Source organism: Pseudochaenichthys georgianus, unplaced genomic scaffold, assembly GCF_902827115.2.
Source record: "Pseudochaenichthys georgianus unplaced genomic scaffold, fPseGeo1.2 scaffold_1328_arrow_ctg1, whole genome shotgun sequence".
NCBI classification, from domain to species: Eukaryota; Metazoa; Chordata; class Actinopteri; order Perciformes; family Channichthyidae; genus Pseudochaenichthys; species Pseudochaenichthys georgianus.
This window is the reverse complement of record NW_027262214.1, coordinates 10,001-37,599: the sequence shown is the minus strand read 5'-3', so window position 1 is coordinate 37,599 and position 27,599 is coordinate 10,001. Positions and strand designations below refer to the sequence as shown.

The following is a 27,599-nucleotide window of genomic DNA, read 5'->3' as shown; positions in this document are numbered from 1 at the left end:
ACCCTGCAGTCTACAAAGTACTTCAGACTAGCTGCTCCTTCACCAGCTACCCTGCAGTCTACCAAGTACTTCAGACTAGCTGCACCTTCACCAGCTACCCTGCAGTCTACAAAGTACTTCAGACTAGCTGCACCTCCACCAGCTACCCTGCAGTCTACAAAGTACTTCAGACTAGCTGCTCCTTCACCAGCTACCCTGCAGTCTACAAAGTACTTCAGACTAGCTGCTCCTTCACCAGCTACCCTGCAGTCTACAAAGTACTTCAGACTAGCTGCTCCTTCACCAGCTACCCTGCAGTCTACAAAGTACTTCAGACTAGCTGCTCCTTCACCAGCTACCCTGCAGTCTACAAAGTACTTCAGACTAGCTGCACCTTCACCAGCTACCCTGCAGTCTACAAAGTACTTCAGACTAGCTGCTCCTTCACCAGCTACCCTGCAGTCTACAAAGTACTTCAGACTAGCTGCTCCTTCACCAGCTACCCTGCAGTCTACAAAGTACTTCAGACTAGCTGCACCTTCACCAGCTCTGAGAACACTTTCATGATCAATCATTATAAAACATATATATATATTATTCTGAAATGGACCAATCTGCACAACGACTACTTTCACTGTCTTTCACGATATTTTGATGAGAATACTTTTATACTTTCACTTGAGGAACATTTTGAATGCAGGACTTTTACTGTAACAAGAGTATTCCTACACTCTGGTACTTCTACTTTTACTCAAGTACAAGGTCTGAGTACTTCTACTTTTACTCAAGTACAAGATCTGAGTACTTCTACTTTTACTCAAGTACCAGATCTGAGTACTTCTACTTTTACTCAAGAGCTGAGTACTTCTACTTTTACTCAAGTACAAGATCTGAGTACTTCTACTTTTACTCAAGTACAAGACCTGAGTACTTCTACTTTTACTCAAGTACAAGATCTGAGTACTTTTACTCAAGTACAAGATCTGAGTACTTCTACTTTTACTCAAGTACAAGATCTGAGTACTTCTACTTTTACTCAAGTACGAAACCTGAGTACTTCTACTTTTACTCAAGTACAAGATCTGAGTACTTCTACTTTTACTCAAGTACAATATCAGAGTACTTTTACTCAAGTACAAGATCTGAGTACTTCTACTTTTACTCAAATACAACATCTGAGTACTTCTACTTTTACTCAAGTACAACATCTGAGTACTTCTACTTTTACTCAAATACAACATCTGAGTACTTCTACTTTTACTCAAGTACAAGATCTGAGTACTTCTACTTTTACTCAAGTACAAGATCTGAGTACTTCTACTTTCACTCAAGTACAAGATCTGAGTACTTCTACTCAAGTACAAGATCTGAGTACTTCTACTTTTACTCAAGTACAAGACCTGAGTACTTCTACTTTTACTCAAGTACAAAGTCTGAGTACTTCTGATGCTGATACACACTCGAACCTGCATGTGGTTGTGAGCTAGTGAGTATAAGTACATGTGGTTGTATGAAGATGTGTTTGTCTCCTCAGAACCAGAGGGTGAACTCGCAGTCGGCCCAGTCTCTCTCCTCCCCCTCCGTCTCTCTCTCCGGACAGGTGATGGGGGGGTACCCCTCCTCCCTCTCCTCGCCGTACGGCACAGGTAAACACAAGTATTCACATCGTCCACCTCAATCTCAATCTTTATTTATTTATATCGCACATTTAAAACAACCCAGTCGACCAACGTGTTGTACAGAGAACAAATACAAATACACAACCACAATAACTAGAAACATATACAACACATACAAATATCAAAATGTACTCGAGTACGTACACTGCACTGTGGAAATACTTCACCTAGCCTAATCCAAATAGCTATCAGCCAAATGTACTTTACTTTAAGTATTGTGAATTAAAATGTAGTCAAAGTACGAACATTAAAAGTCATATTTAGTTAAAGTACTTAATATATGTTTTCCCAGAAAGTACTAATTGTGAAGTAAAAGGTAGTTCTTAAAAAGTACAACTACTAAAATAAAAACTATTGCTTGTGCTGGAAAATGTATTTGAAGTTAAAATAGTAAATACTTGTTTTGCTTAATTCTATTTTATTTGACCATTTACATTTTAATGACTTTTTATCGCGTGATTAATCTTTACTCTTTAAATTAGTTATTTTTTATATTTGTGGGCACACACTCTCAATTATACACACCGCTATTTGTGAGTCATTTGAATATTAAAATGGTATTTATATTTAAATCACTTGCAGAATTACAGACATGATGAATATTTACGTTTTATTCGCAGACTTAATATTAATGAATATTTACCTCTGAATGTATTGCAGTAGTTTCATGAAGTACCTTTCGACAGTACTTCTAGGATCTGGAAGGTATTTTTGTGTATATTGTGTATATTGTGTAATGTGTCCTCTCTCCTCTCTGTGTCCTCTCTCCTCTGCCCTCCTCAGAGTTCTCCCTCAGCAGCGACCTCTCCTCCCTCTCTGGGTTCGGTGGCTCTGGTCTGGGATCAGCCTGGCAGCAGCAGCAGATCCAGAACATGCAGCACTCCGCTCTGGGTCACATGGGGTGAGACGAGAGCCTGTCAGAATATAACAAAGTATGTTCCGGACTCAGGTCCCGGGCGACGGAGCTCTTCTCCGTTGCTGCTCCCATGGGATTCACGTCTACTCATAATGAAATGAAACGAGAACTGTTCACTAGCCAACCAATCAGAGACCCTCCCTCCCTCACCCCGACTAAACCCCTCTCTCTCCCCCGCAGGAACTTGTGTCAGACCTCCAACCTGAACCTCTCCTCTCACCCCAACCTCCACATTAAATCTGAGCCGGCCTCGCCCCCCCGGGACCGCATGCTGAGCGCTCTGATTGGAGGAGGAGGAGCGGGCGTGTCCTCGTACTCTCCGCCCGGCGACAGCGCCTCGTCGTGCGGAAGCTCGTTCGAAGGCAGCGAAGAACGAGAAGATCATCACGTTAACTTCCTGTTGCCCCCCCCCAACCCCGAGGAGCACCACAGCAGCCCTTCAGGGAAACGCATTAGGCTCAGTGAGGGGTGGGCCACATGAGGGGGGGGGGCAGGTAGTTAGGGTGACCAGGTGTACGAATCCGTGTGGGATCGATGCATTTTAATATATCATTTGTCCAACGTCAAAAACATTCGATTCAGACAATTTCCCGCATTTGATTGACAGCCGTTCGTCGAAAAACGTGGGTTTCTTTGTCTCGTTTCCAGCACCGTGAAGCGGGAAATGTTGTCGTAAAACTGCCATTCATCCAGAAAATGTCAGAAATGAAATCAGCATTCTCAATAACCCCCAAAAAAACACTTCAAAACTGTCCAAATCGGACGTTTTTAACTGTTGAACTATAATGCTAATCGATGCTAATCGATGCTAATCGATGCTAATCGATGCTAATTGATGCTAATTTGTGCTAATTTGTGCTAATTGATGCCCAACATACTTTGCCCAGCTTTTTGGGGTCAAAATTGCCCCTAAAACTTTAAAATCAACCCAAAGTTCATCACAATCAGCCGACAAATAGTTAAAATACGGCCACCTTTTAGTTAAAACTACTAGTGATCCAGAAAATGTCAAAAATGTAATCAGCATCCTCAATAACCCCCAAAACCACTCAATGTCCAAATCAGCCGTTTCTAACATGAACTATAATGCACATTTAGGCCAATTGATGCAACGCATTCTCATTTTGCAAATTGCCGAACATATCAGTTTATCTGCCAGCTTTTTAGGGCTAAACAAAATGCAGGTTTGAGTCCCCTAAAACCTTTCAATCGGCCCAAAATCAGCCCACAAGAGATGTCTCTGGTTGGCACCTGGTCGCCCAGAGGGAAGGCCGTAACGTTACCTTATAGTGTTATTATTATTATTATATTCTTATGTACTGAGTGGGTGTGCTATATGTACGTGAGGGGGGGGGGCTGTATTTACTGTAGCCGTACACCAGAGAGAAAACAGGAACATCTGGAGAGTATTTATCAAACTGCTAAGATTTACACTCAAAGGTGAAGAATACAAATCTTTAAAAAAACGATCTTTTACTGACAGCTGCAAATATATAAACGCCATGGAAGCGTCTGATTGGCTCGACACGGGCAACGTCTTGGTTCAAATGCTGACGTGATGCTCGTCTGATGTTATTTTATTATAATTAGGCGAGATGTCTCTAGTGATGCTGGAACATTTTAATTTAGCAGTCTGATAAACATTCCTGCAGTTCTGAAGTGGGGAGAGTGTGTTGTGTACATGTATCGCTTGTTTTGTGTGTGTGTTCGGGTGGGGGGGGCGGCATAATGATGAGTAAAGAACAAATATACTACATGCACATCTCGATAAAGTGAAGAAGTCTGGTACTCTGAACGGTTTCATATCACGCATGAGCGGGAACGCCATGTTGCAGGTTCAACATATTTTAGTACATTTTAAATATGTAGAGGGAAAAGTGTGATGAAGAGGAGGAAGAGGAAGTCGAGGAAGATGAGGGAGCTGAAATGAGACTACAGGTGGATGGTGACGGGGAGGTTTTAGTGTGAGCGGTAGAAAGGTTGCATAGAATAGAAGTTTCACTTGATGTGAACGCGCTTCTCAGAGTTAGAGCTGTGGTAGAAAAAGTAAATGTGATTTTGAAGTGAATTGCAATCCAGATGTGTGGAAGCAAAGAAGTGGACACGCCTCTGAAGGCTACAGATGTTCCACTGCTGAATACTAAACTAAAAACCCTCTCCTAACAACTGGACATAAAATAAACATGAGATTAATTATAAGAATGTAAGAGCTTAGTAAAAACATACTTGTATCATTTACACAGCTGTTATTTAACTGAAAGTCAAATGTTTATTTAAATGCTTTGAATATAGCTACTTGTTATTAAAGTATTCAGTAGTGGTTTCACATTTCACAATTAGCCTTAATAAAAAAGAAATCCTATTTTGTTGGGGCTTCATTTGCTTCCATACAAACAAAACCTGCGTTATTTTCCTATAAAACCAACAAACATCTGGGGTTTTATTAAAAAATTCAAGATGAATCCAAACTTGAGTGAAACTTCACTCATGGCCTTGTTGTTATGCACAGAGAGAGCTAGCTGTTAGCCGTTAGCTGTTAGCCGTTAGCTGTTAGCCGTTAGCTTAGCCCTCCTAAAAGCCATATCCAACAGGACAGAGATGCTTTGCTGCACAAAGTTTATATAGTGTTATGTTTTTTTGAATTCTTTATTATATCAAATTGATATTCTTGGATGTCTGCAGCTCTATTTAATAAGATAACTTTAATATAAAAGTGTAAAAAGCAGATGGGCGTGCGTTTATTTAACATTCAGGGATTTAAAAAACCCTTTAGATATTTTCAGACGTATTTGGAAAAATGACTTTGTGGTGGTTATTATATATGCAGTATTTACAGTGATGAGAAGTACTACAATCATTTACCAAGTAAAAGGACAATAGCCTACATGTAGAAATACCCAATCAAAGTAAAATGTTGCAGTAAAAGTGTATTTGTATCTGAAATGTAGTGGAGTAGGAGTACAAGTACCTCAAATGTATTTCCAAAGTACAGGAATTGAGTAAAGGTATTTAAGTACATCCCACCTCTGTGTTTTTGTACATTTAAAAGGACTTTGTGGACATTTTGAATAGTTTGTGCGTTGTATCTAAAACTGTCCCGCCACAATAAGAGCCGGAATTGTCTCATACACCCGCCACAATAAGAGCCGGAATTGTCTCATACACCCGCCACAATAAGAGTATATTTGATATCCATGATGTTTGTATTGAAAAGGAGACGGAGAGGACGCTGAGGCTTTGTTCACATTTGAATATTTTGGTTTTAAAATTGTATATTTGGAGCTCGGACCCTCGGCTGCAGTCGGTCTGTGTGCGCCCCATCTGCTGTCAGTCCAGTAAATTAACATGTAAAAGAAAATAGAATCTGCTCGAGGTTGAAAATTAAAAAAAGAAGACTCTGCCGTTGAGTTACAAACTACACACTGTGTGTTGAGAAGAGAGATGCTTCTCTGCTTTTCTTTTCTCCGGGTCGTCAGGCCTCGGGTGAACGAACCGAAGTGTGTGTGGTTTGATTATCTCCCGACGGCCTGGACCTCAAAAAGCCCCGATGAAATGATTTGTATTCTTTACATGGGCTTCTAATAACCACAAGGTAAATATATGATACGGAGATTGTTAGTGGCATAAGCTGGCCTTTGTCGCCACTTGGAGACAATGCTTCTCAGAGAATAAGATCCTGTGCAGCGACTCCCTCACTCACAAATGTGCTAGTATTTGTATTTTGCAGAAAAAAATTACTGAAATAAAGCAGGCTCTGTTACAAAAGTGTCCGTGTGGTTTGTCATCATTGGAAAGGGTTGGCTGCACGACGACAGTTCCTAGAGACAAAGTCATGGTAGGGTATGTCGAAACATTTGAAAGAAAGTCAGAGTTCAGTCTGTTGACAAATAAGAAAAAAGTTGTATGTCGAAAAATATGAAAAAGTCATAGTTTATATAGTATGTAGAAACATTGAAAAAAAATAATAAAAATAGAATAGAGAACGTATTGAACTATTGGAACTAACAAAGCTTAAATTATTGCCTATCTTAATATTTGACATGCATCCTTTATTGTTAGAAAATCATGTTAAACTGTATTTGTATCTATATATATAATATAATTATAATGCCTGAAGATATAAGATATATACCCAAAGATTTTGAAGTGACTGTTATTGTGTATATATTGTTGTGCTTTTATGTCTTAACGTGTGCATATGTACACATGTGTCTGTTGATTGTGTATATATAGGTATTTGCATACATATTTATATTTGTTTTTGTATTCTGGGAAACGGTATTTCGATCTCTCCGTCTGTACACAAACTGAAAGATTGACAATAAAGTTGAGTTTGACTTTGAGGTAATCTTATATTCCTTAAAGCAGGGGGGTCAGACTCAAACACTCAGGGGCCAACATTAAAAAGGGTGCTCGTGGAGGGCCGGACTGGTTCAATGTTTATAGCAGAACGTATGAAATGAACTTGTTGCACACATTAAACCTGGAACTAACAAAGCTTAAACTATTGCCTATAAAAACATTAAATAATCAGCTGCTTTCATTTCTCACGGCTCTATCTGCAGCTTCTCCAGAGTCACTTCTGATGAGCACATTTCCCCACAGGCAGGGGTGGACTAGCCATCTGGCATACCGGGCATTTTCCCGGTGGGCCGACGTGCCTTTTGGGCCGACACGTCATTTCTTTTTTTTTTCTGAAGTCCCGGCCCATAAGACGGGTATATTGGCCCTCTGTTTAAATGTTTTTAGTAATTGACACTGGGCCGGCCCAATCAAATCTTTAATCACCTCCCCCTTTGGGCCGCTCGGTGTGCATCATTAAATCACGCCCCCAGGAGGTGAGCCGGCCGTTGAAGCCAAACTTCCTTTTTTTTCGAGAAAAAAAAAAGTTCGAGTTAGAAATGGCGAAGGCGAAGGCCAAGCGAAAAGGGAGAGCAGAACAATTGCGGGCAAGAAAAAAGCAGGCCCTTCGTGCTGATGCTGCCGCTTGTGTCAAAATAACCGACATGTTTAGTACAGGTGCAGGTCCATCTTCTTCTAACCCGTGGCCGATATTGGTGGTGAGGAAGATGATGAGAGGGAGAGAGATCAGCGCGAGTGGGGAGAGCGAGGAGAACTGGCGGTAAGCAGAAGCTAAGAAAATTAGGAAAATATTATTATTAAGGTTATGATACTCTGTAGTTCTGGAACCCATTAATATCCCTTTGATGAAGCACTAATAAGACACATATTATAAGAGAAACATTCGTTAGCCTCCAAGCTAGTAAACTGGCTTTTTTAGGTTTTCCCTGGTAAGTTAAAATATAGCTTAATGGGACTCTGATACGTTGTCTCATTGAAAGTTAACCAACATTCATGAACAATTACTGTCAGCTGGCAGCTTGTTTTGTTTAGTGTATTTACTTATTTGGTTATAAGGGCAACAGTGGTCTTTTGGGACCTGAAGAAAATGTTTATAGTCAGCTTGTTGTGGTAGTTTTGATTGACAATATATAGAATGAATAATATAGAAATAGATAAAAAATGGAGGCACACATGTAGTTTTGACCATTAACTGTGTGGTATTGTTATGTCAATGCCTATTTGGATGGACCTCTATCAGGGAATCCATCATTCTGTATCATCGTGTTGAGCCAGGCAGCACCCCAGAGGAGGAGAGTGAGGAGAGCAAAGAGCAGGAGGACATAGATTACTTTGCCCGCCCCGAGCCATCTATGTTACAGATGTTTTTACAACATACCAGAAATCCAGTTGTGCAGACGGTCTTCACCGGTAAAGATGGCACCAGCAGGAAGTGGCGTCATATTGCAAGGGACGTCATATGTTGTTTTGTTTTGTATGTCTTTATAACTGGAATGTCAGGTTGGAGGCACGCACACCAGCGTACAGAGGAGCACAAAAAGAGCATTACACATTCAACCTGTGCTGAAGCTTTCTTCTTACGGTGCTCTAAAGCAGACATGGAAAGCATGTTTGCTGGCAGTCAGATGTCTGCTCATAGGGAACAAGTCCGAAAGAGACGTCAGGTTTTGGAGCGTGTGGTGAAAGTGCAGGCAGGTGGAGAATGAGGGAGCATGCTAGCTGACAACACCGTGGACCACGGTAACTTTTTGGAGCTCATCCTTTTATTAGGAAAGTATGATGTCTGCTTAAAAGAGCATCTGGATGATTGCGTAGAGAAGAGCAAGAAATTGCACCAATCCAGTGGAACAAAAGGTAGAGGGTCTCTCACCCCCCTACTCTCCAAAGCTACTGCTAACTCCATCATAGAAACTGTTCGTAGTCTAAATCAAAGGAAGTATCTCCAGTGATGTCCAGAAGGCCGGAATGTCTTCTGTTCAGCTGGACACAACACAAGACATAACTTCTCAGGATCAGTGTTCAGTCATCTTAAAATATGTCAATGAGACTGTGCAAGAGAGGCTTGTGGCTTTAGTGAAGTGCCACGCCTCCACCGGACAATACTTCAAGCATCTGAAACTGGACAAGGGCATGTGTGTATAGGTAATGCAACGGATGGAGCATCCAATATGAAAGGCCGGTACAAAGGATTCTCTGCACTGATGACCTCCCAGTCACCCACTCATGTCCATGTGTGGTGCTATGCTCATGTTCTTAATCTTGTCCTGGCTGAAACCTCCCAAACTGTAATCGAATGTGGAACACTTTTCAACCTAATCAATGACATAGCAGTGTTTATCAGGGAGTCATATCAGAGGTCGATCTGTGGGAGAAACGAGCCCAAGAAAAGATGCCGTCGACTCATCCTGTAGACTCATCTGGTCCTATCTCTATCGTGTTGTCATAGAAAGGGGAGGCAGGGCACTATAGGGTCCCCCCCCCTTAAATTAACTAGAAGTCATCATTTAAGGGGTTATTTTTAAAACTTTTCTTCTGGGGGGGGGGGGGTGGGCATACCCCCCCAGACATTACATTACATTGCATTTAGCTGAGGCTTTTATCCAAAGCGACTTACAATAAGTGCGTTCCACCAGGAAGACACAACCTTGAAGAAAACAGAATCATAAAGTACATCAGGTTTCATAGAGCCAAACATTTCAAGTGCTACTCAACTGGCTTTAGAGGAGCCAGTCCTTTATTAGTATATAAGTGCTTTGTTAACAATTCTATCGCTCGAAGTGGAGTCGAGAGAGATGAATTTTCAGTCTGGAAGATGTGTAAGCTTTCTGCTGTCCTGATGTCAATGGGGAGCTCATTCCACCATTTTGGAGCCAGGATAGCAAACCCACGTGTTCCTGCTGATGGGAACTTGGTTTGGCCTACCTGCCTGTCAGCCTTCCATCTGTGCACAAACTTATCTTGTGCCCTCATTGGTCATGTGCGCGTTCGTGTGTGGTGGAGGAGTGGCTCTGTAAGGATGTCTGAAGCTGGTGCATCATGGCATGTGGCTCATTAAAGAATAAGTACAGCTATTGTCTCCCTCTTGTAGAACGGGTCGGCCCACCTGCAGCCGGTAATGCAGGGTTGCCAACTCTCACGCATCTGGCGTATGACACACGCTTTCACTCTCAATCTCACGCTCTCACGCTGCCCAAACTATTCTCAAGCCAAAAACAAGATGAACCGGTGATCGTCTTTTGTTGGTTATTTACAAAGTTGAGTTGACAGCTGCTCAAGTTGTTGATCCGCTCCCTCCCCGCCTCCACCACCATCAGACCCCCCTATTAGTGCTCGGTCACTGTTCGCTTTGTGAGAGGGTTTGAAGGTCTGATTTCTAATGATTGATAGTTACACATACTTGTTGTATGTATTAGTTTAGTTTGCCCCTGGTACGTAAAAAGGATAATAATAGCGTTTTTTTAAATTATACTGAGTTATTCTTCTTGTCAATAACCGCTACTATTTGTTTGTTTTATGGATTTGGGCCGGCTGGGTCTAAATGCCAGGGCCGATCTGCTGTCCCAGTCCAGCCCTGCCCACAGGCCAACCACAGCTTCAACTAAACTATTCCCTCAGAGAGAAACCAAACATGCCCTGCTGTCCTGAGAGGAAGTGCAGAAGGAAGCATCCTTTGAACTCAGTGTGCTGCTCTGAGATGCTAGCTCAGACACTTGGCGTCTCATCAGGGTGCAAGGTCATCAATGTTTGGGGTCCGGCTCTGAGCGGAGGAGACCCTCAGGATGGAGGGAAGGTGCGATATACCGGCGGGCCAGATCTAAGAGTGATTAGAAATTATCCTGCGGGCTGAAATTAAATCCACCACGGGCCTGATTTGGCCCCCGGGCCTCGAGTTTGACACGTGTGGGTATAGTACGTTGGAACATTTGGAATAAGTAAAAAGAAAAACTCAAATAAACGCTAATATGAAAATGTAACATCTGAAACATCGAGGACTCCTCGTGAACACACGCGCACACATCCGTCAAGTCTTCTTCTTTGTCGAAGTATGTTGAAAAAAATGAAAAGTCATATGTCAGAACATTTGAAATAAGTAATCGTATAGTAAAATACTAGAATGTAACTCATAGTATGTCTAAACATTTGAAAAAAGGTCATAGCATAGTATATCTAAAACTAAGAAAAAGTCATAATATGAAACAATATGTAAAAATCATATTATAACATGTGGAAATAGAAGAGTTGTGAATCTGGACTCGGTCAGTATTCATTTAACCCAGCTGCTGCGGCTCTCCTGCATCATGGTGTGTTTCTGCAGACTGCCGGCAGGGGGCGCCACTCGCTGACAATAACTCTGACACCTCCCTGATCCACACCGCGCTTCAGAAGCAGCATTCACATTCTCTTCACTCTCAGATGTTTAATGTGAGATATTTAGTTGCACCCCGTCGTAATGTGTAAATATTTATATATACAGTCTATGGTGTAAATCCTGGCTTTCAAATACAAACATCCCATAGTTCCTGCTTCCTCTGATGTGAAGCTTTTTCACATCCAATACCATTACTTTTTAATGTACTACAACTTTAAAAAGCACAAGACATATGACTTGTATCACATTGTTAAACTATCCTTTTCAACATAGCACACTGTAATTAATCATGTTTTGTTACTTTAATCCTCGTTTTTGACAAACTACATCATGTTCTCTTTCTTTCAACATTCTTCACTTTAGCTCGTGCACATATCTTCCCTGGACCACGCTGTGACTTCTCCCAAAATGTTTTGCCTGCAACCGAAGCTGAGAAGTTACCAAGGACACGCTGAGAGCTGGCCTGTGTGTGTGTGTGTGTGTGTGTGTGTGTGTGTGTGTGTGTGTGTGTGTGTGTGTGTGTGTGTGTGTGTGTGTGTGTGTGTGTGTGTGTGTGTGTGTGGGCATTTCTCTTCTGAAACTGAAACGCACGTGCACACACCTCAACATGTGACTTCAGTAATGTACCGCACACATAAAACCCTTTCAGACGGGGTCTTGTGGATCATGTGAAAAACATCCAACCACAGCTTTCCCTTTCTTTGCAACATGAGAAGGTCCTTTAGAAATGTGATGCCTATCTGTGAGTGTGAATGTGTTAGTGTGTGCGCGCGCGCGTGTGTGTGTGTGTGTGTGTTTCTCTGCAGCCAGTTCAAACCAGTTTGTGTTTATCAGCAGGACAGACGTAGCCTGTATGGCAGAAGCCAAAACATTGTTCATGTGACCTCTGCTCGGTGTGTGTGTGTGTGTGTGTGTGTGTGTGTGTGTGTGTGTGTGTGTGTGTGTGTGTGTGTGTGTGTGTGTGTGTGTGTGTGTGTGTGTGTGCGCGTGTGTGTGTGTGTGTGTGTGTGTGTGTGTGTGTGTAATTCAGAGTCACAGTCACAGAGCCCTCACACACAATCACAGATATGTAAGTTTCACACACACACACACGCGCACATACACACCCCCACACATCAATGTATGCTAATGTAACAAGAACGGTTGTATTTGTAATGGCATTTCCTTTACTTGGTGAAAAAGAGCCAATAACACATCCTGCATTGAAACTCGTACTTCAGTTTGAAGTACACGCACTTCAAGTATCGGAAGTCAAAGTATTCATTGTGCACAAATATCTGACACTATGTTTAAAACACACGAAGAAACAACTTCCGCAACTTGAACACATGCAGCGCGCCCTGGTCTGCGTTGTGTCTTCTGCAGCGTGTGGTTCCTGCGCGTCTCCTCGAGCTGCTGAGTGCTCTCTGAACGCGGCACGTGCTAATTGCTCTCTAAACGCTGCACGCGCTGTCGAGTTGCTGGACATGTTTCTTCACGTAGAACCTTTGCGTTTTTATATCTGACTCCTTTCTGGAGCTGCAGCTCTTGATGGAAACAAGGTGCATTCTTTAAATGCCATAAACCCTAATGGTGTGTTGGGACGTATAAGGATGGGACGTTTGAGCGCGTTTGCTCCGGTCGGCCACCGTACCTTTCCCGTCACAATATGAAAGTGAGATACGTAAATAAAGCTCTAAAAATCCACTCCACAAAACCTGAACAGATTGATGTCTTTATAAAGTGCCGATGGGGTGTTCAAGATTATCTGAGCCAGCCCACACACAACAAATCCCTGTTTAACACACACACACACACACACACACACACACACACACACACACACACACACCCACGGCTGCTGTATTTATATCCATTTAAAATATCCGTTATGTTCCTCTTTGGTTTGTAAAGTTATGAAACAGCGTGTTGTTGTCGGCGGGAAACTAGATCAGTAGCTCTCGTGAGTTTTACATCTGGAGCAGCAGAGAGTCAGCAGAGGATAAAGAAACAGCAGCTGTAGAACACACACACACACACACACACACACACACACACACACACACACACACACACACACACACACACACACACACACACGCACACACACACAGCATGGATTCACTGAGGCATGTTTTGGGTCCCAACATGATCCTATATTTGTCTTTGTTTACAAAATTAGCACTTCCTGTTTACAGTGTAGCCACAGACACTAATATCAGAATCAGTATTTATATATTTTTTTATCGCGGGGAAATGGGGTTCGTGACGGTTGCTCCATTTAAAAATGAAATAAAAACATGCTGTAATAAGATTACAATTAAAATATGTAATAAATGTTAATCGTCCAATAAAAATGAACTAAACTATGGCTTTTAAAAAATAAATCCAGCATAAAAAGTGTCCTATTTATTCTTTATCTGACATCATGGCATGTTCAATGTCTATCGGTGTCCACTGTTCAGTCTTCATCTGCAGACACTCATGGCTTTTGTAGAAATCTTGAAAAAGTACACGAATAAAAACACTAGAAACGTCTTTATTTTATAAAATAAACCTTTTTATTGTATCAAAAGTTGATCATGACAGAAATAGCATCATGACAATAATATTGAATGCACAGAAATGGAATAAACAGCAACAGATTATATGAAAAACTAGTGCAAACAAATCACACATACAAAAATATATTGCACTTTGAAGTTTCTAGGTGGAAGAAGTCGTGTCTGAACGTTTGATATATTCATCTGTAAACATTTTTATCGTTTTTTTTTTTTTTGCGAGCAGGAAGCTCCATCTTTACGTCCATGTCTGGAAAAATAAAATAAAAATACAGCAAGAGAAGCTTCGGAGCAGAAACCGACAGGCGACTTGTGGTACGATTTGTTGTTGGTCTGAGTTGTGCTTTGTCTCTAGACCCTGTCTGGGTTCACACACACACAGACAGACACACACAGACACACACACACACACACCCTCTCACACAGTCACACACTCTTTAAGCTTGTCTTTAAGTGCTTGCGGTGTTTTTCACGTCTCTCTTTCTGCTTTGAGCTCACAGGAAGTCATGAGTCCACCTGAAATCTAGAACCAGAACCACGTCTAGCTTTTTGTCTCGACTCTAATGTGCCGTTTACATCGAGGCGTGACCATATTATTTGGACAGAATCTGCTGCAGCATGTAGGCAATCTGCAGAATATGAAAACCACCGAGAGGGAATGGGAATGTGGCGTCGGCCATCTTTGGAGGATACGAGCTAACGCTACTTCATCCTTTAATAACTGTTACAGGAAGTAGCGTAACTCTATAAACCATGTCTGTAGGCACTATGTTGTCATCGGCAATCCAACGAACAACTAACTAAACAAATGAAGATTCATGAAGTAACATTTTAATGGCGCTCGCTGAGTGTGAGAAGTGTCGACAAAAACTCAAGTGGTTTTGACCGTTATAAGTGCCCCACCCAGTACTCATCGTGTCATTTTGCCATACCTTGCATTGGGACGCACTTAGGCAAATGTCAGTATGCAAATTGAGACACAGCATTAGCATGACTAGCCGACGTTTCGTTAGCATTCCGTTAGCATTACATTAGCATTCCGTTAGCATTACATTAGCATTCCGTTAGCATTCCGTTACCATTACATTAGCTAACTGACTTCTAACCTGATGAATGTATAGTTGCTATTGGGCCTGTGGATCTGAACGTCCTGTACTGTAAGTTAGACATTTGCCTCCAAAGGATTTTACATTGTTAAAATAGCAGAAAATGTACCGTAACGCTAGCTCCAAACACCAGGTTGGCGCAAAAATCAGTAACAGTCATTGGTCCGTTCTTTTCTTAAGTCATAAGTGAAGACTCGTCTATCTATCTATTCTCTAACGTACTTTATGCATTTTGTACGAAAAACAGCTGACAGATTTTAAGTAAAAGCTGATGGATATTGATGCTAACCTCCTAAGATGGCCGCCGCAGAATGCACCTTCCCATTCCCGATAGAAAAACAGTAATAACGGATTGTGCAAAGTTCACTGTAACGCTCCCTGAGATCTTAGTGTTCCTCCTCGGAGCCTACAGTGGTGTCAGAGAACTTATTTTTTTTTATTATTTTATTTTTCTTGCCTCGTCTTGAGCACAGGAGGATATCGAGGGTCCAAAAATCCATACGTCACCGAATACTCAATGTCTGCTGCCCCCCTCTGGCCTTTGCACATGATATCTAATCTGGGGGCGGTGCAGCTGCAGGGTGACGGTGTCTTGTTTTGTGCAGATGATCCCGTTAGCGTGGAGCCCCCCCTTAGCATCGAGCTAACGTCAGCGGGACGGACACGTCTCGGGTCTCCTGACCTCCACGGGGTCTGGGTACGGATCCACCTACAGGAGGGAGGGGGGGGGCATGTTTACTGCTGAGGCAGGGGTACATAAATACACACACTAACACACACCCTAATGTCATGTTGTTGGGAGACGTCAGTAAGGAATGCAAAAGGGCTACAAATGGCAACTGGGGCAAAAAACAAAATACCTCGTTTACATTTAGATTGTTTACTCCAGGAAGTAGAAAAGTAGTGTTAAAAGTGTTAGATAGAATGGGGAGGGATGAACCCCTCTGTAATGCTCTCACATGCAGAGCACACAGTGACATGTGGGCAGCTATTGCACAGCGCCCGGGGAGCAATGGGAGTGGGGGGGAAGGGGGGTGTCCGGTGCCTTGCTCAGGGGCACCACAGCAGGGCAGGAGGTGAACTGGGACCTCTCCGAGTCCACACTCCATATTTAGGTCTGTTCGGGGACTTGAACCGGAGACCCTACGGCTCCCAGGCCAAGCCCCTGCTGACTGAGCCTCTGCCGGACCGCGATTCAATATTTAATATTCCATTCCTCACATACTTATGAATATATAATATCCTGCTTTATATTTTGTTACTGTACATTAATTCAACATTTTTTTATCATGCTATTTTATTTCTATTGACATTTTGGATTGTTTATTTTGAGTCTTTTACTTTTGACGGTACAATGCCATGTCCTTTTATGGAGGGGTACATAAATACACACTCTAACACACGCCCTAATGTCACACAGGTCAGGCGTGTGCGCTGTATGTCGCTGGGAGACGTCAGTAAGGAATGCAAAAGGTATCAAATTGGCAACTGGGGCAAAAAACTAAACACATTTAAATTTAGATTGTTTACACCGGGAAGTGGTAAACAGGTGACAAACATTTAGGGAAATACTCTCATTGCAGAGAAATCAAGTCTCTCGCATCTGTGTGGTTAATATGAGCTTAGCTTACAGACTGCGAGCCCGACCCGTTCACGGCAGCAACACTGGACATTTCGCTTATTTTGTAAACTCTTTTAACGCATTTTAACCGAACATTTTTCAAGTGACTGTTGTGTTGTATACATTGATTGCATTGTGCATATTTACAGATGTGTCTTTTGATTGTGTATATATATTTATATACATATTTGTATTTAGTATTCCTCGGGATTGTGGGAAACGGTATTTGATCTCTCTGTCTGGACACAAACTGAAAGATTGACAATAAAGTTGACTTTGACAATTTTTTTACTTCTTAACGTTATTTCTCTGTATCTTTTGGCATATTTTGTATCGTTTTTTTATGCATCACAGCTGTTCATGTTCATGTGTGTGTGTGTGTGTGGACTAGCCTTACTATACTTGTGGGGACCTAAATCTGTTTTCATAGTCACGTGTGGGGACTCGCCTCCCTTATGGGGACACATTGGAGGTCCCCATAAGGGGGATCATTAATTTTAGGGTGAAGACTTGGTTAGGGTAAGTCTCCAGGAAATGCATGTAAGTCAATGTAATGTCCCCTGAAGTGACGTGGTATGTGTGTGTGTGTGTGTGTGTGTGTGTGTGTGTGTGTGTGTGTGTGTGTGTGTGTGTGTGTGTGTACCTCAGAGTAGAGTGGGGGGGGCAGATATCTGAACTCAGTGATGTAAGTGAGCAGAGATCCCCCCCCCCCCTCCGACCTATCACAGCCGACCAGACAGTTCCTCCTGTGAGACTCTGATATCGCCAGCTCACTGTAACTGGGAGGGGCTGCAATCAAAATGCACACACACACATATTAGAGATGCTTGTGTAATAAGGAGACATGCAGAGCAATCAGAATCAGCAAAATAAATAAATAAAAATAAATAAAAATAAATTAAATAAAAATAGTAATTAATTAAAAAAATAAAAATAATAATAAAATGAATAAAACATGATAAATAATATTGTATTTAAAAATACAAAAAAATAAAAAAATAATAAAAAAAACAAAGAATAAATATTAATAAAAATAAATAAAACCAAACAGGATTAAATGAAATATGCTTTACAGCATAACGTACGCACCCTCGGGGGTCTCTGCCGGGCCCCAGCTGCAGCAGCTGCTGATGCTGGAGCTCCTGGAGGTGGAGGCGTGCAGCGGGATGGTGCCGATCACCAGAGGGAGGGAGAGGGAGAGGTTCAGGCCGCCGGGGACGTCCACGTACACCTGCACAGGGAGAGGGTGTGAGCGTGTGTGTGAGAGTGTGAGTGTGTGAGAGAGAGAGAGAGAGAGAGAGAGAGAGAGAGAGAGTGTGTGTGTGTGTGTGCGTGTGTGTGTGTGTGTGTGTGTGAGTGTGAGAGTGTGAGAGAGTGTGTGAGTGTGTGTGTGTGTGCGTGTACTCAGAGTATTTTAATACACACATGACCACAGCATGCAGGACACATACATTTGAGATATGTGAACACTGTGTACTCTGAAGTCCTACACACACACACACACACACACACACACACACACACACACACACACACACACACACACACACACACACACACACACACACACACACACACACACACACTCCCCATGTCACTCAATCATCACCATGTAAGGACAGTTCCCTGTTGATCATCTGGAATATTATGCTTACTTTTGACTTTGTACACGTTGTAATATCTTGTGTACTTTTGTACTGCATCTGCATACTCTGACGGTTTCACTGAATCCTAAATGAATATATTATATATGAACCTTTTTACATCTTAACTCTATATTTTGCATGGACTTTTACTGCTTCTTGATTTTACATTTCTCTATCTTGTATACTTCGGGATATTTTACATCTTAACTGTATATTTTATTTTAATTAAGAACTCAACTTTATATTTTGCAGATACTTCCATCTAAAGTCTTTGTATGGGTTCTTTTCATGTTCTTACCCGTATACATGTCTCAGACTCTGAGCACCAGCTCCTACCTGTACCTGTAGCTCCTCCCCCTGCGCATAAAGACAACACAGGTCGACTTGGACGAGTCCACCTTGGGGAACCCTTTAATGCGGTTATTTGAACTTTCTGCTCAATTTGAAACCTTTTCTCCTGCTTCTTAATTCTGTATATTTGTACACGTTTTGCTGCATGATAATTATATATTAATGGGACTTTTGGGAGTGTTTGTACATTATCACACTCCAGAGGGCGAGGACGTACTCCACGCGGATGATGGGGCAGTCCAAGATGGAGGGGGACGCGGGGGGATCTTTGAACTCTTACCGTGCTATCTGAACTGTATATTTTGTATACTTTATTAATGTACTTATTGCTAAATGTACTACCTTCTTAATTCTATATTTTGTACACTCTTTGCTGCATGATAATCATATAGTGATGGGTCTCCTGGGAGTGTCTGTACATTATGAAACTCAAATGAACGTTACTCTCACTCACCACGAGGACGTACTCAACGCGGATGATGGGGCAGTCCAAGATGGAGGGGGACACGGGGGGGATCTTCAGCAGCCTGCCCTCCCAGCTCTGGCTCTTGCCCTGCGGCAGGGTCTCGCCCCTCAGGTTGGACACCAGCTGCTGGATCTGCTTCCCCTTCCCCTTGGCGAAGAAGGTCTGCGTCTGGTAGAGCGCCGCCTTGGGCACCACCACGCGGGACGAGCTGTTCTCCACCTCGCAGAAGATCTGGATGGACTCGCCTGGATAGGAGGGAGAAGAGATCAGTCTGCCGGACTGACAGAGAAGTCACCTAAGTGTGGGGAGGACATTATTAAGATTCAAGGCTTTCATTGTCATCCGTACATAGCTACAGTGCAGATGTGTCAATGAAGTCTGAGGTCACAGGCTCCTCCAACAGTGCAGTGAAACAGATACAAAAGTGCATACAAATAAAATAGAGTAGAAATAGTGCAATCAGAGTCTATATCAGCGTTTCTCAAAGTGTGGGGCGCGCCCCACTGGTAGGGCGCAGAGATGTGATAGGTGGGTCGCGAAAAAAAAAAAAAAAAAAACCTTTTTTTTTTTTGAAAAACATCAATTTATGTAAGAAAATAATTTGAAAAGTATGTTTTTAACAGTTGATTACCCTGAACTTTAAGTATAATTCAACTGAAAAACCTATTTAAAAAATAAATAAAATCGTTTTATTTCGATTATGTTGTTTTCATAATCGTTGCAAGCCAAAATCGTAATTGCGATTAAAATACGATTTAATTGAGCAGCCCTAGATTGCACCAGATTGATGCATTCAACTTCAACATTTAAAAAAAATCTTCCTGGGGGTGCATGCCCCCGGACCCCCCTAGAGGATGTGACGTCCACCACCAAATAAAGCAGATTAAAATAATTAAATTGCTACATTTTATTTTAGTAAACACTGCAAACGGGTCCCACAGACCCAAACAGCACTCAAAGGTTAAAGGTAGCATATAATAATGTTAAAATGTGCTAAATATATACACTGCAAAAAAACTAAAAAGAGCTCACGACTTGTTTTATTTTTTGAAAGTAACCCTCATCCTAAAAAAAGTTGGAGACCCCGTTATAGAACGATACATTTGACAATTTTAAGCTTGGCCTACCATTTTATTGGAGCGATGAGGAACAGGTGGGGCTTGAAAAGGCCCACCTGTTCAAAGCGGGGGATGAGAGACAAAGTTTGAGAACCACTGCTCTATATGCAGTGATTGGAATCTGATAGATATATCGTTTCTAAGCAGCAACCAGGAGAATGTTATGGATGTTCTTAGTTCAGGTGTTGAACAGTCGTATGGCCTGTGGGATGAAACTGTCCCTGGGTCAGGTGGTGTTGGTCCGGATGCCGCGGGACGCCGGCCAGTTATCAGAGAAACTGATAAATGATTCTGGGACAAAGTGTGTCTTTTGTTATATTTAATACACAACAACACAAACTATATCACGCCTTGTTGTTAACCACCAACTGTGTGCAATATGTGCAATACACATCGATGCCGTTAATAACTGTGCTGCTAAATCCTCAGAACTCTCACAGGATGTGTATTTTGTAAATTGTGTAACTTTTTTTAATATAATTGTTTGTATCTTTAATACTTTTGTTTGCATGCTTTAGGTAACAGGAAGCTGTCTTTGGCTCTTTTCTGCTGGAACAACGTACATTTCCTCTCTGTGGGAATATCAAAGGTATTCTGATTCTGATTCCAAAGTAATAAAGAAAGTCGATATACAAGTGAAATCGATCAAATGTATCAGAGCTACTTCATCCTCAGACGTTCTGCTTACAGTCACACGGTCACCTTTTTCCACTTCCTTTTCCACTTCCCTTTCCAGTTCCCTTTCCACTTCCTTATCCACTTCCTTTCCCACTTCCATTTTCCACTTCCCACTTCCTTTTCCACTTCCCTTTCCAGTTCCCTTTCCACTTCATTTTCCACTTCCTTATCCACTTCCTTTTCCACTTCCTTTCCCACTTCCATTTTCCACTTCCCACTTCCTTTTACACTTCATTTTCCACTTCCCTTTCCACTTTCCACTTCCTTTTCCATTTTCCTTTAAACTTCCCTTTAAACGTCCCTTTAAACTTCTTTTTCCACTTCCCTTTCCACTTCCTTTTCCACTTCCTTTTCCATTTCCCTTTAAACTTCCCTTTAAACTTCCTTTTCCACTTCCCTTTCCACTTCCATTTTCCACTTCCTTTTCCACTTCCTTTTCCACTTCCTTTTGCCCTCAGCGTATACGACTACATGTTTTAAATGATTACATGTTCATTTGACTCGACAAGTGTTCGTGAGCAGCTTTAAATCAACCCTGCTCCACCTGTCAGCAATCTGCTCAAAGAGAGCTGGCCCCTGTCAGAGCCTCTCTGACTCAGACCAGAACCACCTGAGAGGCTCCAGCAGCATCACCTGGGCCCGAAGCATGCTCTGAGAGAGAACCTGAACTGCATCCATCTGATGGAGATCACTAAAGTCAGCCTGAAGCATCCTCTGTGCTCCAGTCAGTCCTCTCAGTCACATTTCAGACTTGATCCGACCATCTTCTCCTATAAGTGAGGAAGAGGAAGAGGAGGCGCGGGAAGAGATGAAGAAGAACTACATGGTTTCTCACCTGGAGTGTAGCCCTTCCTCTCGATCTTGGCGCTGAGGGAGATGGGCCCTGAGGCACAGAACCAGCAGCAGAGCGTCTTCTCCTTGGACCCGGCCTGAGGAGACTGAGACAGAACCAGCATCACACTCTGGGTTACGGGACACTGCCAGATACATGCTATACATCTGTATCATGTCTGTTTGTTTGTGTTGTTGTTGTTGTGCCTCAGATTATAAGTCAAACGTAGTAGGGTTAGGGCAGGGGTGTCAAACTCAAGGCCCGGGGGCCTCATGCGGCCCCACAAGAGCTGGCAAAGAATATCATGTTTATTATACAGTTACATGCCGACTTACAGAAGCACGTTGCCCATGAACTACATGTCCCACAATGCATCTCAAATTTGACTTTTTCTCAGAATCTGACTTTTTTTCTAAATGTTGTGACATGCTCACAGAAGAGACTTATGAAGGCATTAATGTAATATAATATATTATTTTATATATATTAAATATTTATATATGTATTTGTATATAGTCTTATTTATAAAACTGGCCCTTTGAGTGCAACCATGATGTGGCCGAGATGAAGTTGAGTTTGACTCCCCCGGGTTAGGGTCAAGCTAAAGGAAGTTCTTACTTAAAATGATACAGACTAAGAACAACGAAAACAAGACTACTGTATACAAAAACATGTGTACAAATATATATAAAAAGCACCAATGACCAGTGTATGTTCTGAGGTTGTATGTTAATAGTTAATTTTGCCAGGTTTTAGTGCATGTAAATGGAAAGATTGAAAGACAAAGGCATTCCATGTTTAGTTGTTCTTGTAGTGTGTTCTATAGCTCTGAGTGCATGTTCACGGTCTGCAAAGGACACAGGAAGTGGCGTGTGCTACATGTGTCTCTGAGAGAGATTCAGAGGGTGCGGAGAGTCGTACCAGCAGCAGCGGCGTGTTGATGTCGATGTGCTCGAACACGATGAACTCTTTCTTCACTTTGACCGGGAGCAGCCAGGGCCGGTGCAGCTCGGCCTTCACCCAGTACCGCACGCTGCCGTGCTTCCCCTCGAAGGACGTGGCCAGAGCCCTGAGGAACACCCAGACGGCAAAGCTTCACTTTCAGATCGAGGCTGACATGTTTCTCGCATCACAGCAGCAACAGACCATCACAACACCGAAGAGGGGTCTGCTAAAGACCCCGTGAGGAACATCAGATCCTCGAAGGACGGGAAACAAATACTTCAGTTTCAGATCGAGCCTGACATGTTTCAGCAGCTCCATTTGCAACACCATCGTTTATTTATAAAGCCATGTTGGGTAAACTCCCGTAGTATATCTGCTCCCTGATCACACAGAGAGAGGCAGCTACTGTCTGAGGTCGCATGGTGTAGTCTTGTTACGAGCAAGGACTGTCTTAGTAAGACAGCTGTTATGTGCGCAGCTCCACTTGCTCGGAACAATCTTCAGCGAGAGTTGAAACTGAGCATCTCCTTCCTCTGCATGTCTTAAAGCTAGGCTAAATGAATGCTAGTTGATACTATGACCAGTGGTAGCGTTTTCTCCCGGAGGCCAAGGGAAGCCAGGCTTCCCCTGTTTTTAGGATTGTAGTTATAATTTTAATAAATAAATAAAAACCCTTCGTTTAGTTTCGGAAAGTCTTTGCTGTGTGTTGCTGCCGGCCCGTCTCTGCCCCATTCTCACTGAGTATTTCACAAAGAGTGAAACAGCGCCCCTCTAGATGTTATGGTGAAACAGTAGATTGCACTCTCTGCTGCGAGAGGCAATAGAGTCTGTCTGCAGACCGCAGCAAGGAGGCGTTTCCTATAGGGCGTTTCCTATAGGGGCGTTTCCTATAGGGGCGTTTCCTATAGGGGCGTTTCCTATAGAGGCGTTTCCTATAGGGGCGTTTCCTATAGGGCCGTTTCCTATAGGGGCGTTTCCTATAGGGGCGTTTCCCATAGGGCGTTTCCTATAGGGGCGTTTCCTATAGGGGCGTTTCCTATAGGGGCGTTTCCTATAGTGAACGACGGGAGCCGGCTCTCGCCCGCGAACGAGACGTTTTTTGTTTTGTTTTTGCGGAGGGATCTAGATCGGCATGAAGGCACATTGTGCAATGTGGACATTATCCCGCTTATTACACACGGCCACATTCTCAACAAAGTAACGACATGACTCCCAATAATAATTGAAATGCTTTTATGGATTTAGAAAAAGATTTTATTGATTTAAAAAATTGTTTTTTGTATTGATTTAAATTGACATGCATCCGCTAAGAAAAGTAGTCCGTTGTTACCGTTTGAACTAACGTAGCAACGGCAGGAACTGCTTCTATAGTGTTTTTGAGGAGCTTTTTGATTACAGATTTGAAAACATCGTTGCTTGCTTCAAAAGTAGCACAATTCATTATGTCAAACCTTGAAAGATATCCCTGCCCTAATGCCAAAAGTAACTGGCAACTGAATATATGTCGCCGTAGCTATGATGTCTGGACCGCTGAGTTGATCTCAAAGCACGCTCCCCTCTCCTGCAGGGAGAAAAACTATATTTATATACTTTATATAGGTTGATACAGTAGCCCCTTTTTTTAAATAGTTGTTATAGGTGTTGCCATCTGTTTTGTGTAGCGTGGTTCTACAAGCAAGTCAATGCATTCATTGGGTGGTATCAGAGTTACACGGGTCTGTAAATGCAATGAAAACAATTGGCCACAGCAAATAATTTATATTAAACATGTAATTTTTACTTTTGAATACTTTAGTACAAAGGATGTCTTGAATAATTTAAGTGATATATGTGTACACATATAAATAATTAGTCAAAACAGCGCTACATTTGATTTAATTAAAAGGTATAATATGTGGTAAACTGAAGAGCCCTTTGGGAGCCGAAAGAGCCGGCTCTTCTTGGTGAGCCAGATGATCCGGCTCAGCAAGAAGAGCCGGAATTCCCATCTCGCGAGAGGAGGCTAGCCGAAATTGTCTTCCCTTGGTGAAAAAAAATGGAGGGATTGACCAATCAGACAAGGCTCACGTGATGCCCCTGCCAACCTCTGATTGGTCAGGGCCATGCCAAGGGAGGCTTCCCTTGGCATGGCCCTGGCCAATCACAGGTTAGTTAATAGCGTCACTGCACCTCTCTCACAGCCGTTAGAAAGTAGCAAGCAACTGAAGCAAGTGTAATTATGGAGGGTGGAGATTTGGAGTATTTACTCAAAAGTAATTGTACTAAACTTCCGCTACAGCAGCAACTAAAATACAATCTGATGGCAGGCCGATGCCCAGACTGGAGCTGGAGTCGGACGTTAATGGTCTCCTGATGAAGTTTGTGAATGAATGCTTATTAGAGTTTGGGCTGGAGAGCGCGTGCGGACCTGTCGGCTAGATAGCAGGCTAACAGTCCTGCATCTGTGTGATACACATGTGTGTGAAAGATACCGGGTGGTGTAATCACTCATCTGGTTACCCCCCCCCCCCCCCCCCCGACCCAAAAGAAAGGACGTATTATTGGCTTCCCCTCATCTTTCCCCACGCCACGCTACTGACTCTGGGCATTATAAATGTCTATAACTATGTAAATGTATCCTGTAATATAATGTATGAAGTCCTTTCATGTTTCCTGTGGAACCTATACTGCAGGTCTCTGATCTCAATGCGACCAATCCGGTTAAATAAAGGTTTGAAATTGAATGGAAAAAAGGAGGATACAGAGAAACAGATATTTAACACACCAACTGCAGTTTCAATGGTTTGTGGAACAGTACAAGTACAAGTGGAGAGGTATGGTGTCGCAGTACATGTACACACTGAAGGAAAGTACCTTGAAGTTGTACTTGAGTGAATGTACTGTATTACTCACATCTGAGGCAGGTTGAAGCTGAAGGCGAACTCGTGGAGGCCGGCGTGCAGCACAGTCAGACCCTCCTCCGGACAGTCCTCGTCTGGAGGAGAGAAACACAGGTAATAAATATCACGTGACTTCAACACAGCGGGGTATCTGCGCCTTAGAGGAGGATACAGTCGAGGACGCAAAGGTAAGCTTTCAGTCGCTTCTCGTGAAGAAACTGCAGTTTGAATATCCTTTAAATATGTAGATTTCCCGCTCAAAAGCAAAACAAAATGGAGACCTCTTACTGAAATATAAGGTTCTTTGCTTTTAATTCAGACGTCATGTAAATATTTTTCGGTTTTTATTTGCATTTCTTTTTTTACTTTTATTATTTCTGCTTTTATTTTTGATAGATTTTGGTGATTTCTGACATAATTACAATTTATTTTATTTTGTATGTTTTGCTATATCTGTCTTCATATATGTTTTATACATTTTTTGTAAATTTTATCTTTTATTTGTATGATTTTTTATTTTTATACCTTTTATTTTATTATTTATTTTGTTGCGATTTTTGCTTTTATTTAATTTTGTAAAATTGTTATTAATTCTTGTTATTTCTGCTTTTATTTCATTAGATTTTTTAAACCAATTTTTTTCTTATGTTTTTTTTGCAGTAACATTGAACTCAACATTGAAGACACCGTGTCCCTCATCAGAAGACACCATGTCCCTCATCAGAAGACACCATGTCCCTCATCAGAAGCAGAAAGCCACCATGTCCCTCATCAGAAGCAGAAAGCCACCATGTCCCTCATCAGAAGCCACCACGTCCCCTCATCAGAAGCCACCACGTCCCCTCATCAGAAGCCACCATGTCCCCTCATCAGAAGCCACCATGTCCCTCATCAGAAGCCACCATGTCCCCTCATCAGAAGCAGACAGCCACCATGTCCCTCATCAGAAGCCACCATGTCCCCTCATCAGAAGCCACCATGTCCCCTCATCAGAAGCCACCATGTCCCTCATCAGAAGCCACCATGTCCCCTCATCAGAAGCAGACAGCCACCATGTCCCCTCATCAGAAGCCACCATGTCCCACGTCCCCTCATCAGAAGCCACCATGTCCCCTCATCAGAAGTCACCATGTCCCCTCATCAGAAGCCACCACGTCCCCTCATCAGAAGCCACCACGTCCCCTCATCAGAAGCCACCACGTCCCCTCATCAGAAGCCACCATGTCCCTCATCAGAAGCCACCATGTCCCTCATCAGAAGACACCGTGTCCTTCATCAGAAGACACCGTGTCCCTCATCAGAAGCCACCATGTCCCTCATCAGAAGCCACCATGTCCCCTCATCAGAAGCAGAAAGCCACCATGTCCCTCACCAGAAGCAGAAAGCCACCATGTCCCTCATCAGAAGCAGAAAGCCACCATGTCCCCTCATCAGAAGCCACCATGTCCCCTCATCAGAAGCCACCACGTCCCCTCATCAGAAGCCACCATGTCCCCTCATCAGAAGCCACCATGTCCCTCATCAGAAGCCACCATGTCCCCTCATCAGAAGCAGACAGCCACCATGTCCCTCATCAGAAGCAGAAAGCCACCATGTCCCTCATCAGAAGCCACCACGTCCCCTCATCAGAAGCCACCACGTCCCCTCATCAGAAGCCACCATGTCCCCTCATCAGAAGCCACCATGTCCCTCATCAGAAGCCACCATGTCCCCTCATCAGAAGCAGACAGCCACCATGTCCCTCATCAGAAGCCACCATGTCCCCTCATCAGAAGCCACCATGTCCCCTCATCAGAAGCCACCATGTCCCTCATCAGAAGCCACCATGTCCCCTCATCAGAAGCAGACAGCCACCATGTCCCCTCATCAGAAGCCACCATGTCCCCTCATCAGAAGCCACCATGTCCCACGTCCCCTCATCAGAAGCCACCATGTCCCCTCATCAGAAGTCACCATGTCCCCTCATCAGAAGCCACCACGTCCCCTCATCAGAAGCCACCACGTCCCCTCATCAGAAGCCACCACGTCCCCTCATCAGAAGCCACCATGTCCCTCATCAGAAGCCACCATGTCCCTCATCAGAAGACACCGTGTCCTTCATCAGAAGACACC

The 27,599-nt window shown here is 42.9% G+C and overlaps 2 protein-coding genes across 2 annotated transcripts in view; one reads left to right on the top strand and one right to left on the bottom strand.

Annotated features, from left to right (window-relative positions):
* Window positions 1-1,513: 1,513 nt before the first annotated feature.
* On the top strand, window positions 1,514-6,341 carry LOC117440913 (myocyte-specific enhancer factor 2C-like; the record flags this gene model as incomplete). Its single annotated transcript, XM_034077136.2, has 3 exons — window positions 1,514-1,625; window positions 2,442-2,559; window positions 2,755-6,341. Coding segments are annotated over 3 exons (531 nt in total), but the record flags the coding sequence as incomplete, so codon positions are not given.
* A 7,977-nt stretch (window positions 6,342-14,318) lies between these two features.
* The window catches only part of LOC117440912 (arrestin domain-containing protein 3-like), a 19,601-nt gene continuing 6,320 nt past the window's right edge, over window positions 14,319-27,599 (bottom strand). Inside the window, exons 2-8 of the mRNA XM_034077135.2 lie at window positions 25,501-25,582; window positions 22,585-22,732; window positions 21,667-21,769; window positions 19,024-19,280; window positions 17,662-17,803; window positions 17,216-17,361; window positions 14,319-15,660 (exon numbers count right to left, since the gene is read on the bottom strand). Coding sequence (XP_033933026.1) covers window positions 15,601-15,660; window positions 17,216-17,361; window positions 17,662-17,803; window positions 19,024-19,280; window positions 21,667-21,769; window positions 22,585-22,732; window positions 25,501-25,582 — 938 coding nt within the window. The 3' untranslated portion in view covers window positions 14,319-15,600. The remainder of the gene's footprint in view (window positions 15,661-17,215; window positions 17,362-17,661; window positions 17,804-19,023; window positions 19,281-21,666; window positions 21,770-22,584; window positions 22,733-25,500; window positions 25,583-27,599) is intronic.